This window comes from Aythya marila (assembly GCF_965140915.1).
Source record: "Aythya marila genome assembly, chromosome: 16".
Classification (NCBI taxonomy): Eukaryota; Metazoa; Chordata; class Aves; order Anseriformes; family Anatidae; genus Aythya; species Aythya marila.
Genome location: NC_139057.1, coordinates 9,578,514 through 9,594,421, shown reverse-complemented (window position 1 = coordinate 9,594,421; position 15,908 = coordinate 9,578,514). Strand labels below are relative to the sequence as shown.

At 42.0% G+C, this 15,908-nt stretch overlaps 2 protein-coding genes across 10 annotated transcripts in view; one reads left to right on the top strand and one right to left on the bottom strand.

Annotated features, from left to right (window-relative positions):
- Positions 1 to 5: 5 nt before the first annotated feature.
- ROMO1 (reactive oxygen species modulator 1) lies at positions 6 to 3,778 on the top strand. The gene is made up of 3 exons (XM_082773666.1): positions 6 to 45; positions 1,702 to 1,832; positions 3,586 to 3,778. Exons 2-3 carry the CDS (start codon positions 1,702 to 1,704, stop codon positions 3,692 to 3,694), a joined length of 240 nt encoding a protein of 79 aa, XP_082629792.1. The 5' UTR covers positions 6 to 45; the 3' UTR covers positions 3,695 to 3,778.
- Positions 3,779 to 5,919: 2,141 nt separating this feature from the next.
- Positions 5,920 to 15,908, bottom strand: part of RBM39 (RNA binding motif protein 39) — a 31,938-nt gene continuing 21,949 nt past the window's right edge. For 7 of the 9 annotated variants that reach the window (XM_082773159.1, XM_082773158.1, XM_082773157.1 and 4 more), the window contains 5 exons: positions 10,774 to 10,806; positions 9,599 to 9,674; positions 9,319 to 9,424; positions 7,013 to 7,091; positions 5,920 to 6,923 (listed from right to left, as the gene is read on the bottom strand). In XM_082773159.1, coding sequence (XP_082629285.1) covers positions 6,823 to 6,923; positions 7,013 to 7,091; positions 9,319 to 9,424; positions 9,599 to 9,674; positions 10,774 to 10,806 — 395 coding nt within the window. In that variant the 3' untranslated portion in view covers positions 5,920 to 6,822. Of the gene's footprint in view, positions 6,924 to 7,012; positions 7,092 to 9,318; positions 9,425 to 9,598; positions 9,675 to 10,773; positions 10,807 to 14,677; positions 14,859 to 15,908 lie in introns of those variants that run through there. The other 2 variants (XR_014318602.1, XR_014318603.1) reach the window with 2 other exon arrangements.

The window sequence follows — 15,908 nt, the reverse complement described above, 5'->3', positions numbered from 1 at the left end:
GTCCCGGCAGCGACGGAAGCGGAGAGCGGAGAGGGCGGCGGCGAGGTACGGGCAGGGCCGGGCCGGGCCGCGGGGGTCGGGGCTGGGGTCGGGGCCGCCGTGAGGTGACTGCGGCGCGGGCCCGGGGGTGGGGGACGAAGCGGGGCCGCGCCGGTGCCAGGAGCCGCCCGGGGCGGGAACGCTGACGGGGGGCTCCCAGGGGAGCGGGGCTCGGGGAGCGGAGTGACGAAACCCCGAAAAGTGAGGGAAAGACAGAAGGAAAAAAAACGGGAACCACAGCGCCTGCGGTGCGGGCAGGGCCCCGGAGCAAGCCCCCTGCGCCCCGCTGTGGTGGATCTGTCGGGCTGGGCCGCTGGACGCCGCCACAGCCCCCTGAGTGCCCCTGCTCGGGAGGAGAGGAAAAGGAAAGAAACAACTGACGGGCTGAGATAAGGATGGTTGAATTGAAGGGAAAATAATTACTAGGGGAAGTTTATTAATGATTAAATAATTTAACTAAAGGGGAAAAAGAGAAAGGGGAAAAGGAAAAAGCAAGCAAACAAACAAAAAACGAGCAAAGGCCGTGTGGAAGTGCAGAGGAAAGAAATTCCTCTCTGCTTCCCACCAAGGAGCAATGCTTGACCACGTCCTTGCAGCAGGGCCTCAGTGCATGTAGCCATTGTTTGGGAGGACAGACGTTTTCACAACAGGAGCCCACCCCTCCCCTCTTCTTCCTCTTTCCACCTTTTATTGCTGAGTGTGGATTTGGTGCGTGGACCATTCAGTGGATAAGGAATGGGCCTGAAGGCCATACCCAGAGTGGTGCTCAATGGCTCCGTGCCCAGGTGGAGGCTGGTGACGAGCGGTGTCCCTCAGGGGTCTGTCCCTAGGACCGGTGCTGTTTCATATCTTTATCAACCACATAGACAGGGGGATCGAGTGCATGCTCAGCAAGCTTGCAGATAACGCCAAGCTGAGTGGTGTGGTTCATACCACAGAAGGCCAACTGCATCCTGCTGCATCTTGGGCTGCATCAAAAGAGGAGAGGGTAACAGGTGGAAGGAGGTGATCGTTCCCCTTTGCTCTGCCCTTGTGAGGCCCCACTTGGAGTCCTGCATCTCGGTCTGGGGCCCCAGCACAAAAAAAGACGTAGACCTGTTAGAGCGAGTCCAGAGGAGGGCTACAAAGATGATCAGAGGGCTGGAGCACCTCTTCTATGAAGAAGGCTGAGAGAGCTGGGGTTGTTCAGCGTGGATAAGAGAAGGCTCCAGGGAGACCTAATCACAACCTTTTAGTACTTAAAGGAGTCTTATAAAAAGATGGAGAAGGAGTCTTTACTTAGGTAGGTAATGATAAGACAAGGGGGAAAGATCTTAAACTAAAAGAAGGGAGATTTAGACTAGTGGTTAGGAGGAAATTCTTCACCCTCAGAGGGTGGTGAGGCACTGGAACAGGTTGCCCAGAGAAGCTGTGGCATTCCCTGGAGGCTTTCAAGGCCAGGCTGGATGGGGCTTTGGCCAACCTGATCTAGTGGGTGGCATCCCTGCCCATGGCAGGGCATCTGGAGTTAGATGATCTTTAAGGCCCCTTCCAACCCGAGCCATTCTATGATTCCATGACCTCACAGTTGCCGCTTTCCAGCCCAGTTTGGTTATAGAAGTGTGTGGGGCATGGCAGTAAATCCATCTGTGTTTTTTCTTGTATGTGTGCTTTGTTTTCTAGATGCCTGTGACCGTGGGCCCGTACGGGCAATCACAGCCCAGCTGCTTTGACAGAGTAAAGATGGGTTTCATGATGGGCTTTGCTGTGGGCATGGCAGCAGGAGCGCTGTTCGGCACGTTTTCCTGCCTCAGGTATGCCACAGAACTGGCTCCCATGGACAGGGCACGACAGCCGCAGCCAGGGAGAAATGTTTCCTGCTCTGGGCTAGGATGGGAGGCGCAGGTCTGGTTCTTATTTGTCAGAGAGATGAAACTTTGCCCGTGGATAAAGTTGGCCTGTTCTGGGATGGACAGGTACTACCCGTAACTGTGTACAAGTGGATCACAGTTAGGCAGACCTTTCCCTGCCACTCGTGGTGGAGGTTGTTTTGGGAAGCACTGCTGAGCTGTCAAAATGCTGCTCCAAGAGGAGCTGGGTGGATTCTCAGTGCAGATCCACATGTAGCCATGTCTTAGCTCTCAGGCTTGTCTGAGGTACCCTGCAGGCTCTCAGGTGTCTGTGCCATGTTGGCTTGGGCATCCTGCACCCATGCACAGAGGCAATTAATTACCTGGAGTCATGATTGCAAGAGCTGGTGGTTGCCATTGGCACAACCCTGTTGTGCAGTAGTCCACCTTTCCCTCACTATCCAGCGTAACAGCATGGAGACACAAAATGCTCACTGCTGCGCTGGTAGCTCTTGTGCTGCTCACTGACTGGTTTTGGCACTCTTTGTCCATTAAAGGGAATAAGTGCCTTAGTATTTTGTAGAACTCTTTGTGCTTGAGGATTTTTAATCTGTGCTTAAACATGACTGCTGATTTGGTAGTGAGCCTAAAAAGGAGGAAAAGGCACAAAACCTGATCTGATATGGTTTAAAAAGCGTTCTGATCCTTCTCAGATCCTGGAAGATATTTGTACATGGTACAACACTAGTAGAAAATACAGATTTTAGGTAGGAAGAAGCAGCAGTGGCAGTTCTGTCATTCTTGAACGATACAGCTACATTACTTCTACTGTACTGATTTTTGGGGAAAATCTCCATGTCTCAAAAATTTAATGCATGAAATTCCTTACACACTACAGTCACTGCAGCACTTAGAAGCCAAATGTTACTGGAGTTTCCCGAGAAAAACTATTTTTTTACATTGGTCCAACCTTAAGTAAATGTAAACTGGAGAACAGAAGTGTGTCTGAGCACTTTCAGGCCTTTTGAATTTCTCTTGCATTAAAAATACTGTGTCAGTGGTAAGTAGGAAGTTAGTTTACAAAATGGTTTATAGTTTGATGGTATTAAAAATACCGCCACTGAAGCTAGAGGGGCTGATGATACACCAGTTAAGATCTCTTTATTCTCTAGCAAGTCAAATATTTGGATAGCACCAAGCATTTTTCCCCCCAAAATAAGTATGCTTGGGGTGCTGGCAGTCAAAGCTGCTCCTGCTCCCCTTGTTCCCAGTATCTATGCACTCTTTGCAACCTGTCCCGCAGCTGCATCCGTTTGTGGAGTCAGGGAAGGGAAGTGGTTGGCGGAACTGGGGGGAAATACCTGTACGGTTTGGCTTGAGTGGGACCCAGATGCAGTTCACAGCACAACACTGCTGATCACTGCAATGACGTGGAAGGAGGTACAGCATCAGGCTGGTACCACTGCAGAAAATGCACAAGGACTGTTGCGAAGAGCCCCTGAAGTGCCCAAAGAAACCCTCTCCAGTTTTCTTTGTGGTGGGTCAGGCTGTTGGTCTCCTGACAGAGCCTGGGGCCATTGCTTTAAATTTAGCCTGAAGGCAGGGTATTGGATTTGGGCTCTCATGCAGCCCTTAGCTGGTTGTACCGGAGGATTTCTGCTGTTAATGTTTGTCTGCTTCAGCTTTTACATAATTGTTGTGTTTTTCTTTATCTCAGGATTGGCATGCGAGGACGAGAGCTGATGGGTGGAGTTGGCAAAACGATGATGCAAAGCGGTGGGACGTTTGGGACGTTCATGGCTATAGGCATGGGAATCCGTTGCTAATCTGGAGCTTGGGTTTTTAACCTGAAGTGTCCCTGCCCAGCCATTCCTCCTCTGTACCATAATAAAGTCTTTAGATACCTGGAACTGAGTGCTCTTCATGAAATCGTGAAGCACCATCCTCCTTGCTGTAGCTTCCTTCCGCAGATTTGCTCTTTACTGAATTTTTACTGTCCTCACTTCTCTTACTCCCGTGACAATTGCCCATGACAATGAGAATTGCTGCTTGGGCAGCTCGCGTATGTGCCACCAAACCTATTTCATTGATGCCTTCCCCAGCCTAGGAGAGTTATTCTGTGGTTAATTCAGAACAACGGTCAAATTTTTCTCCTATTGCAAAATTTTCTTCTATTGCATAAATAGTTGTAGTTGACCCTATTCCCGAGTTCTAGGTAACGTGATCATCTCATGCTTTGTTCTGGGGCAAATTCCCTAACAGAGAGCAATGAAACCCAGCTGCTGGCAATGGGATTGAGCAAGTGCTTCTGCAGCTTGCTGAGGGCAAACTGCCATAGCTCAGGCTCCTCCCTCCAGCCTGAAGGCACAGAATTGCTGGAAGAAGCCAAGGCACAGCGAGGAACAGCTGCAGGTACACTCCTGCTGCTGGAGCTGGAAATCACGAACTGGTACAAACAGGAAAAAAGCTCCCACCACCTGACAGCTGAAGGTACTTTGTGAAAGTCACACCTGCCATGGGGGATACCCAATCTGTCAGACCTTGAGCAACGTCTTTGCAAAGCTGTCTGGTCAGGACGAGCTGTACTGGCTGCAAGTTGTCAGCACAGAACAGCACCCCTGGACTGTACCGCCTCTTCCACGGCTCTCACCCCCCAGTATGGGCTGTAGGGCACAAGTGTCAGTCGTTGCCACCTCCTGTACCCGGCTCCTAGGTGACTTTCCATTCCCTTTGACAGGCAAGGTGCCTCACCTCTCAAAGCAAGCTGTGCTAACAGCCAACCCTGCTCCACACATAGTCTCCTCCAGTCTTCCTTAATGGGCTTTTATTTCCTTAAGGAAATAAAGGGCTTTATAATGGGCTTTATAAGGTGCTTCACAAGGAACCTACCATTCACCTGCTACCATGGTGTGTACAGCTGGACTATGAAACGTTTAGCTTAGTGTTGCAATCTCCTGTTACTTGGCTTTTGAAACAAGCCTTACCTTTGCTCCTCTTGTATTTCTTCTGAATGATGGAAAAGGACAAGTTAGCTTCATTGAAGCACAACTCTCAGCAGAGGAGCTTCAGCCAGTGTCTATACAAGATGGAGGTAGTCCAAGTGCCATTTCTCCACTCTTGACGGAGAAGTTGAGATTTGCCAGTAAAAGCCTGTTCTTTGCATGCTATCATGTGGCTTACTAACCTGTGAGGGAAATTCTGTACAAATAAGTTGAGCAATACAGATGCTTTGGAACGGCTGAAGTTTTACCCCAACTAGCAGTGGTGGATTTATACTGGCAACTGAAAAAATAGTCAAGCAAAATAAAGTTAAGCTTTGCTTGGATTTCTTCAGCTGTCATGTACTTCTGGGCCAGCCTCTGGCCTCCTCCCCACAATTTCCTTTCTATTTGCTCCAGTTCATCTTCCCCCCAGTCCCATTTCCATGGCCTCAGCGCTCCATCCTGGATTTCTGAAGGCCATTGCTTACCTGCTGCAGGTCAACCAAAGCTACCCAGACTCTGAATGGCAACCTAAGTAGCTGGAGCCTAGGTCACCACCGTACTGCCTGAAGGCACAGGCAGCATTCTCTGTTCAGCCCATCTTCACCAAGAGAGGCAGATACTCCCTGCCCCTTTGTCACACAGCTGCTGTTAGCCAATGATTGAAAAGTGTCACAGAAGTGACAAAGAGGTACCAAGGCAGCAATACAATTGTCCCAGGTTCTCCAGGGCTGGTGTTCAGATTTCTACACCTGCATGATTTGCAACTATTTGCAAAAGATGGGGGGGAGGGAGGAATTAACCTCTAGAACCGGTCTACAGGTAGCCTGCGAAAGTAGAAGGGTTGTCCGCTGCCAGGCTGGTGAGTAACCCACAAGCCCTCACCCACAGCTGCAGCACACAATGGGTTCAGAACAGCAGGAAAAAGCACCTGCATTTTCCCCTGGAGATAGAGTTCCAGTTTTGAAAGAGTAGATGGAGGGGGCTGTTCAGAATGGAGGCAGGTGATAGATGCTCAAACACCCTGCTTATATGGTATTAGGAGACGGGAGAAATAAAACTTCATAAAAGCCTTTTTAAGAGAATTTTATTTGAGTGGTTCTTACAAAGATTGTTGCAATATGAAAGTCTTTGTTTGATAGAAATATCAAGCTGTCCTGTCAAACACACTGAAGTAACCCAAAAATATATTTCAGAGCTCACAGAGCTTAAAAAGAGCAAAGATTATATGCAACCAGAACAAAACATGTTTCTGTATTTCCTGCTGATTTTCAGACTCTGCTGAAATCCTTCCAACTGTGCTACACTGCATACACAGAAACTTATCTGGAAATGCAGAGATCGTTTTGTTTGGAAACTTAAGACACACCTCACACAGTATTTACAAAGAAACTTTTACAGATACATTAATCAAAAGTTACCATCAAGAAATAAAACCCTTCAATCTTTCTATTCTTACCAATTATTCAGCACAAAGCAAGCTGAGTGGCTGACTGGAATCAGCTTTCAGTAGCCTTTTGAATTCTCCATTTATACACAACACTAAATATGTCCCTTCATAAAGTCTATCTCCGATATTAACCTTTAGCAGACCACCTACATTTAGTGAAATGTAAAATGTAATTGCTGCATTAAAAGAAAGGCTTGTGAAACATTAAAAATGTCATTATGTCCCATCTGCCTTTTACAGAGAATTTGTTTTCTATGAGCTACTTCTCAGTTCCTACAGATCACCTTAGTAAATGTACAAGAATTACAAGGCAGAACAAGAAGTCAACAGCTTTGTATACAGTGGAAATGCTAGTTAGGGAGAATGAACACACTGCATTTCTGCTTACTTCATTTTATTTTTAAAGGTAGCAGGAAGTGTACACAAAATGACATTAAATCCTTTCCTTTAGTTTTATCTAAATAAAAGATAACTCAATCTTCCTCCAAAAAATAACTATGTACAAAACTGACTAAATCCATCTTCATCGTCGAACAGGAACCAGTAGTTGGGTTGCAGTCATAGAATCTGGGAAAAGGCTATGGTATGTTGGAAGAGGTACATACGCTGCTGTAATCATTTTACCTAATCAGAAGATTTAAAAAAAAAAATCAGTATTTGTTAATTTCTGCAATTAAGGAATAAATGCATGTTTCTAGACGAAATCTACTCACCTGCAAACCACCTCCCATGCAATGCATTTACAGCTGCAATGGCAGCAGCAATTGAAGGACATTTGACATACACATTGCCCTGCAATACAGAAGTGTACAGTCTATTAGAAGCTTGAAGATTTCCTACATTGTCAATTCTCATAGACTTCCTTTGAATGGTTGTTACCGAGGCAAACCTGCCTCACCATGTTTCTACTGGTACCCACTGGTACTATAGAATGAACACAAGAATATGGAAGTACTGGAGAGAATTTTTACAAATATGCATTACCATACTGTAGCAGTTACTTCAGCAGGAAGCACGAATCTTTTCTAAGGTTTTGCAGAAAAAATGTGAGACAATGTGAGCTTGTTATGGAAGCAGAAAGCAATGGATTGCTTACTTGCTCCTTACACTGTTTGAATTATAATCTAATGGTTGCCAATTGCACAATTTCATTGTATAATGGAAGACATATGAGGAGTGGCTGAGGTCACTGGGCCTGTTCAGCCTGGAAAAAGAGGCTATGGGGAGGGAGACCTCATCACAGCCTACAGCTTCCTCACGAGTAGGAGTGGAGGAGCAGGCGCTGATCTATTCTCTTCAGTGACCAGTGACAGGACCCAAGGGAATGGAGTCAAGCTGTGGCAGGGAAGGTTTAGGCTGAACATCAGGAAAAGGTTCTTCACCGAGAGTGTGGTTGCACACTGCAACAGGCTCCCCAGGGACATAGTCACAGCACCAAGCCTGTTAGAGTTTAAGAAGCATTTGGACTGTGCACTTAGTCACTTGGTCTGAATTTTTGGGTAGACCCACAGGGTGCCAGGAGTTGGACTTGATGCTCCTTTTGGGTCCCTTCCAACTTGGGATATTCTATGATTCATGTGAAACGGAAGACTGCAAGAAGTTGGGCTAGCCATCAAATTTCACGAGTAACTAACATTTAATGACAAATGCTTAACTGGATGTACCAGTTAAGTCTACCTAGTATACAGTTATTTTCAACAACATTAAGTACTTGTGCCTGGGGACAGGACATCTATCACTTCAAAGAAGGCTGGTACAGTAAGAACAACCTAAGATGGTATCTAACCAGAGTGACAGACACATCATTTGTCTTTTGACGAGATACCTGGAATTGTCTATCTGCAAGCTAAGCAATAAACCAGCCTAACCCAAAGTACTGCAACATTCGCATTGAAAACCAACAAAACAAATGTATACACATTACTGTAGACTTCTGCTTCTGGCCACCTGCTTAAACAGAATACTACCAGTAATTCTTCAACCAGGTCGCATCCTAGCTGAAAGATTTTAGAGGAAAATAAGGTATTAAGAAACTGAATTCAGCCTTCGCTTCAGCAGTATTCTCCAGCCCCTGCTAACTTCTCCCACTGTGACAGCATCCTTTCTCAAGGGAACAATCTGAGGTAAGGGCTCTAGCAGACCACAACCAGGCAGCAGAAAGCTGTTGTTTAAAGCACTGAGTAATGCACACAGTTGTTCTCAGCATCCCCCTGCACAGACATCCAAGCTGTTTATACCGTGATATGAGACAGCAATAGAAAGTTTTAGTTTTCCTTACACACCACACAGATTGGTGCGGTGCAAGAGAAAATTATGCGTTCAGCTTGGACTGCAATCTTTTCACCCCCACCAATTATGACTTCACTGCTGAATACTGACAGCCCTCAGAGTTTAGGAAGTCTGTCTGTCTGGAAAGGAGCCCCAAAAGATTGGGGATGAGAAACTGAAAATGAGAGAAAAACATAACAGGAGTCTACGCCCAGAAAACAGCACAGTGAAAATTTGTGTCCGAAGAAGGTATTTTCAAATACTAGTAAGTATTTTATGTCTGAGCCATGTGTGTGAGCCATTCTGTCCTAGAACGACAAAATGGATTTCACATAACCTAGCAGGTGGTATTAAAAGAAAAGGTTACAGCTGTCACATCATGAGTTAGATGAAGTGAGGCAGAGTCGCAGCTCCATGTGCTCAGAACCTACATGGTATCTACATTAGAAGTCCCTTGCTTTTCAGAAATGCACAGCTTAAGGGAAAAGCCAAAAGCAATAGCTATTGCTATTCTCCTGCTTGCATTCCCACAGCAACTTCAGCTGTGGAAATCTTTAAGAGCAGACTGCAACACCAGAAAGCTGACTCAGAACAGAAGGAAACGATCTATGTTCTTGAAAAAACTGCAAGCCCCTTCAAGAAATTCAGACTCAGATTAAGAAAAAAAAAGTATTTGTAATGCTCCCTCTATCAAGTACAGAGCAACAAAACTCCTAAAAACTACTCAGTGTGTTCCTGGAACCAGGCGTACCTGAGCTGAATTCTTGTCTACATAGATGTGGATAACTCCTCCATGTTTGTTACATTCCTCAATCACATCATCTTTAATTTCTGTATCCCAGCCAGCTTCTTCTTCACTGCAGGGGGTAGAAGAGGAACAGGACAGAGATGGAAACATTACTCACAACAACACTGAACTCACAACCAACCAACCAACCATCAGAAAACCCACCTCCACAACATTCTAATTACTTTCTCACACATTTAGGTCATCAACAAAAGGCAAACAGAAACAATGACAAATCACTTACGTTTGAGGATTAAACATGTTGGAAAGCTGGAAGCACTGTGTTGCAAGTGGTTGTACAGAAGCAGCTGCAGCCAAAACTGTTTTAATGGGAAAAAAAACAATACCAAATCTAAGAATCCGCTATGCATTTTTCCAATTTAAATGGTTCATTTCTCTAAAACCCCAGCATTCAGCAGTCATAGCAACAAATCTAACTAAACTGAAAACTGAAGGCAAAGAACTCATTAGCTAGTCACCATCTATTATAGAAAATTCTCAAATTGATCATTATGGAAGATAGAACAGATTAACTACAACTGATATCAAAAAGTTAACAGATCACTCTGCATGTTGATTTAGGCAGATTTTCAATTTAAACACTTGAATACATTCATCTTTGTATGCATCTAAACTCTGCCAGAGCTGTATACTAGCACTTCAACTGGGGCACATACTCCACATTTAAGTCAGACAGCAGCTTCAGATGGAATGGGACCACCCCATCTGACTTCACAGGAGGTGACATCCACTTCCGAGAGTTCTCAAGATGTATTTTGAGCACAAAATACTTCTGTTATATGCATACATATTTTTTCTCCTTTACTAAGAAAGGCATCATGCTGGTAATATTTGATAACTAAACCAATAAAGTGAACTACACTCTCAGTAACTAAACTATTAGTTGCCATCTATTGTTACCAATCATCATGGTGCATCTTATTAATCTCATTAAAGTTGCATTATATAAGCTGTTTATGTAATATAAATAGGCTGTCCTCTCCATAGGCTGTAAGCTTCCGTTAATTTAGCTGAAATAAAGGCCACCTTCTCTCTACCTACACAGGCATCAAAATCAGTAACATCATGACTAATCCAGGGAAAATAATCCCAAACTCCTAATTCTAAAATGAGCCCTCCAGTCTCTACCTTTAAGGAAGGAGAAAACAAAGCCACACCGCAACCCACATATTTTCTAGGTAACATTCACAGGCTATATGTCAGTCCAATACTGAGGAAATGCTACAGGAAAAAAAGGTTTACGACACTTTCTGTTCTTTTCAGTTGATATTATGATTTCTACAAACACCAATACAACCTCAGGCTGTGGACAGACTCCACACCAGAAGCATTTCACTTAGAAACAACATTTGTAACACAAAATCTAATGGTAACAAGGTATATTAAATTATAGTTTACCTTCATTCTGCTGAGAAAGTCTTGTTTGCAAATCTGAAGAAAAATATACAGAAGTTAATTAGCACATTTGCAAGCATTATTTTATCAGGTTGGTTAGCTTGTATTTTTGTAGTTAGGAGCTTGTTCAAGAACCTAGACCTGCTCTCACTGTTCCTCTCTTAAGTATAAATAATTTCACTTAGTTCAGCTTCTCAGCTAGGATGTCTCGTATTTGAGAGATACTCCATGACCACACAGGTAAGCAAGTGTATTTCAAAAAGAAACCATAACTTAAAAGGAAAGGAAAAGGTGACCATGTCCTTTAGTTTAATATATTGTTTCTACCTTGTCTGTGTTATGCTTGAACTCTTCCTAAGACCTTTTTTTTCCTTGAGAAAATAAATACAGCAGTTCTCACATGCATTAAAAGTTTGCTACCTTAATTGAAAGCATTAAGCACATAGTTAACCATATGCAGCGTTCTGAAAGCAGTTACCAAATTTTATTTCAAGTAGAACAAGGAGGTATTTCACCTGTTATCTTTTCATATAAAATGTCTTAACAACACAAGTTAGTTTGGTGTTTTTCAATTTTAAAACACTTGAAAGTGTTCAGAGCATTTTATTTGTCAAGTAAACATAATTACTCATACAACAACACGTAGCTGTCCCAATTTGAAGTAATAGGGACAGAAAAATGCCGTTTTTTCAGCCATTTTCAAGGATATGACTCAAGTACTTGACTTAGCAACTTCAAGTCAGTAATAGAATATTTTGGAATGCAAGAAAAATTTAAACCTCCTCACTTTTTTTTTTTTAATTTTTCAATTCATTCATAAGGAGGTGGAAGATTAAAGGTAACCATTATCTGAATTTGCTCATTTAGAAAGCAGTGAGTAGATGGGCCCCTTGAAAAAGCTTACTTGGAAGTATCTGAAGACCTAATCTATGTACTTCTTCCTCTCTATAGCCTCTCCCTCCAGAACACTGGCAGACCAACAGGAAGAAAGTTAAAGGAATATTAGGCAACAAAAGCCCTGAGACATGTCTTCAAGTGCCTTCCAAATGACTTCCATATAAGAACACATACTGGGAACTATCTTGTAAAATATAAGACAAAAGGAGATAGCTCTGAAGGCTGGTTACACCTAGCATTTTTCCCCTTTGTCTTTTAACAGGAAGGAATCCTCCACTGCATAGAGCACAAAATCCTGTAATGGGGAAGACTGTCCTATGGTGTGTTCTTTACAGAAAACCAGGGATCCACATCATTTATCCAAATCTATAAATAATTTCCAAGGTAGTTATTGCCTTTTTTAAATTTTATTTTGGTAAACAAGCGTGCTTGAATAAATAAAAACAAACAAAATCTATTAAGTCACTCTAGATGAGGACAGACTTCTCCCTCTGCAACTCTGACAATCATACATTCACATCATTTCAGCTAAACCCACCAAATGTCAGTCAGCCTGGGGCTCTACAGCCGAGTCTTCCTGGCCACAAGCACCCAACATGGCAAATCTACAAGGTAACTAGTTCATTAAATTCTGTCTAGGGCTCAGAGTCAAGTCTGCTCCAGGCACAGCAGATCAGCTATCAATATCTTGGTGGCACCAAGTTTCATATGTTATCTACTACTTCTGAAACATTCCTGTCTATCAAATCTCTTTCATCAACTGAATTTTTTCCTTGGTCATGATTGAAGAATTGCCCTTTTATCTTCTAAATCCACTCGGAATTTAGAAATACAACGTCCCCTCAGAATAATATTTTTACCTACATGCAGTTTTGAACAGTACATGGAAACTCAAGCTGATATATCAATCCAGCTCAAAGTAACTTGTTGAGTATATTCTGTAAACATTATCTGAAAGAGCAGCGAGTTCAGCATGACTGAGAAGTACATAGTCAGTACAGATAAAGCAGAAACACAAATACCTATCAAAGCACTGTCTTAAAATAGTGACATTATATTTTTATTTTGAAGAACAGCTAGCTTTAATTAAATAAATGCCAGCTAAATATTTTCCAGTTTTCTCAGCAATTATTTACAATACAACAGAAGCTAAAATGCCAGTACTGAATAACACCTACTCCTCCCTCCATTGCTACAGACTAAATCTTTCTCATAAACATTTTTTTTTTCCCAAAAGTAACAAAATGTTTTGTTCCACAAAGCATTTTAAGTGCTCTGTAGCCTTGTGGTTTCTGATTTTCACACAGAATTTACACAAAGAACAACAGCTATAGCAACAGCTCTAAGTGTTAGACTCTTTTTCCTGCTGGAATTTTCTCAATGGGAATAATATTCAAGTTCTCAGGTCTCCCATATAACTATGTATCTTTAGCTACCCTATTTCAGTCTTATTTAGCTCATCATCTTGAACACTTGTGACCAGAACCATTCACCAATTTGTACCTGACCCCTCAAGACACACAGATATGCTAACTCTTAGCAACACAGCTGCCCTTTCAAAGGCACTCCACACTGACAGCTCACACTCACTCACTGACTAAACTAAGGTGGTTAGGTATTTCCCACCTCCTTGGCTATTTTTCACTGCTAAGGTCCCAGGCTATATGACTGAAATTTGTTTCAATCCCCACCAAGTGAAAAATGTGTCACACCCAAAGCATCCTGTATTTACAGCACCTCTATTTTTACACTCATCTCATTCCTACTGTTTTGCCATTGTTCTTTATGCTGTATTTAACAAGACCAGTCAAAAACCTTAACTTTGAACAACATCCTCAGACCTTCCCAGCTTCTATTAAGAAAAAGCCCCTTTCCTCCAATCCTTTACGTATTTGTACTTTCTGTACTACCTACTTTTTAGTAATTTCATTTGGAAGCTAAACTTCCAAATGACATAAATCAGCAGTTCATTTACTAATTTTTACTACAGCTATGTCTACGCAGGTCCATTTTTTATCACTGATTGTTAGTGCTCATGCACAGTTTTTCTGAAAGCATGCTATATTTAAATCTTATTTCCAGTTTGCCTGTCTTTACTATGATTCTTAAAGGAGCAAAGTGAAACAATCTGGACAGTTGCAAGTCTTGTTATTTTCTCCTTCCTTTTTCTAAGGGTAGGAGATTTATAAATAGATGTTTCAGCTACGTATCACGGACTTAAAGTATTTATTGACAATACCAGATCTTATATTTTATGTACCTATTTCCTCACTAATTTGATGGGAGTCTTCTCATTACCCTGAACTGAGAACATTCAGTTTTACTTTCAGATTTCCTTCTACCTTGTGAATTATTTTCTTCTTCAATCCATATTCTTATCTTACCTTTCTCAAAATCCAAATGTTATGACCAGTGTCCCCAGTAAAAACTGAGGGAACAAAGTTCTTTTGAAACATTGTTTGTAACACACGAGTGTTTTTTTCATTCAACTTCAGCCCTGATTCCTCCTTTTTGTTCTCTTCAAGATTTCTAAGTCTTCATGTATGCTTTCATGTCTTTTATAGAGTCAAACTTAATCTCAGTCTTGGTAGGTAATTCTCATTTTATCTATTTCCTGAACTGATAACATTGTTTTCTTTATTATCAGTCCTTTTCCTTTTTTCCTATTCTTCACAGGCTCTGTGCTAATTCTTTATTTCTTTTGAAGTACTTAATCACCCAGTTCAGCGTGTAGCCCATTTCTAAAAGGACCATTTCTTCTTTCTGTGGAATACAGATTCAATATAGCATTGGCAGTAAGGAACTGCAGAAACTTTTTATGCATTGTCTGTTCCTACACCCCAAGTTTCTTAGACCAGTTGACTTGATTTTCTTACTTCTTCAACCATCACTTTTGAAGTCAGAAGCCTTAGTTACAGACCTGATTATCCTTCCATTTAAGATTGAGCAACTCATGATCACTCAGTCAATGGTCATTTCTATTCTCATCCATAACATCTTCATTACTTACCAAAATGAGTTTAAAATAGCATCCCTTCTTCATGAGTCAGTGAGTGTTTGATGAAGAAATTTGTCGGATATCACATCCAGGAATATCTGGGCCCCACCATTATTACTAGCAAATCTTCTCCAATCTGTATCAGGGAAGTTAAAGTCTCCCATAATGACATAATTCCTGGTAGTAATTTTCTCTAACAAGAGTAAAGAGATCTTTAATCCATAACCAAATCTCACTTTGGGGATAGGTCATGACTCTATGGTAGCAAAAAGCTTTATCCTTTTCCAAAGTTACTCAAATTGTACATGTCTGCATTATTCCTTTTGTACTATACAAGCGGAATACACAATAATACTCCTACCACTTTCATTTCTACAATCGCTAAATATGCACATTCTTCAAAAACCTGTCTTCAGCCTTGCAATTTACTCCTCCACAGAACTCCAGTTATGTTGCCTCATACTGATTCAGTGCTATTCTAACAGTTTAGATGTCTTAAGGGTATTTTTGGCACCCCACTGGCTGGATTTCTTTACCTTGTTTCAGATATGGCAGAGAGGAAAGGATCGCTGTTTGTTTGTTGTTTTGTTTGTTTGTTTTTGTTTTGTTATTGTTTAAAAACATTTCTCTCCTTTCTCACCAACTACACTTGTTTTCAAGTAAGACTGTCACAACACTGTCACCTACATTAAAGGTGATCTTCTTTTACTGTTGTTTACCTTTCTTCTCCTTCTGTACTAGTTATTATTCTTTCTTGCCACCATGTCTTATTCATCTCCTTCTCTGATAAACTTTTTCCTCAATCCACATTTCTTTAACTAGCCAGTTCCTTTTCCTTCCACAATTCTGTCTAGGGGTAGATCTTATTTTTTTTTCCCACAACTATCTACAGTTACACATGTAGAATCTTCTCAACATTGCACCTGAACTTCAGTAACACGATTCAGGTGTAGCTTAAGTCTGAATCACTTCTGTCACAAACTGCTGGAAGACAAGAAAACCCTATGTATATACACTTTGTTGATTTCTTGACATTTCTTACACATTCCAGCATCTAGTTGTGACATTTCTCATCTTTTCTACTGCTATGAAATTTGCCACTCATTGTTCTCATACTAGTTTAAAAAAATCCACTCTGAATTCCCAATGTCCTATAGAAGTTACCTGAAGCCTTCTTGAATATTTTATTTAGGCCAGCTATAAACTAAGCAGCAGCAGCAATCATATCCTTAGCCTCATACTC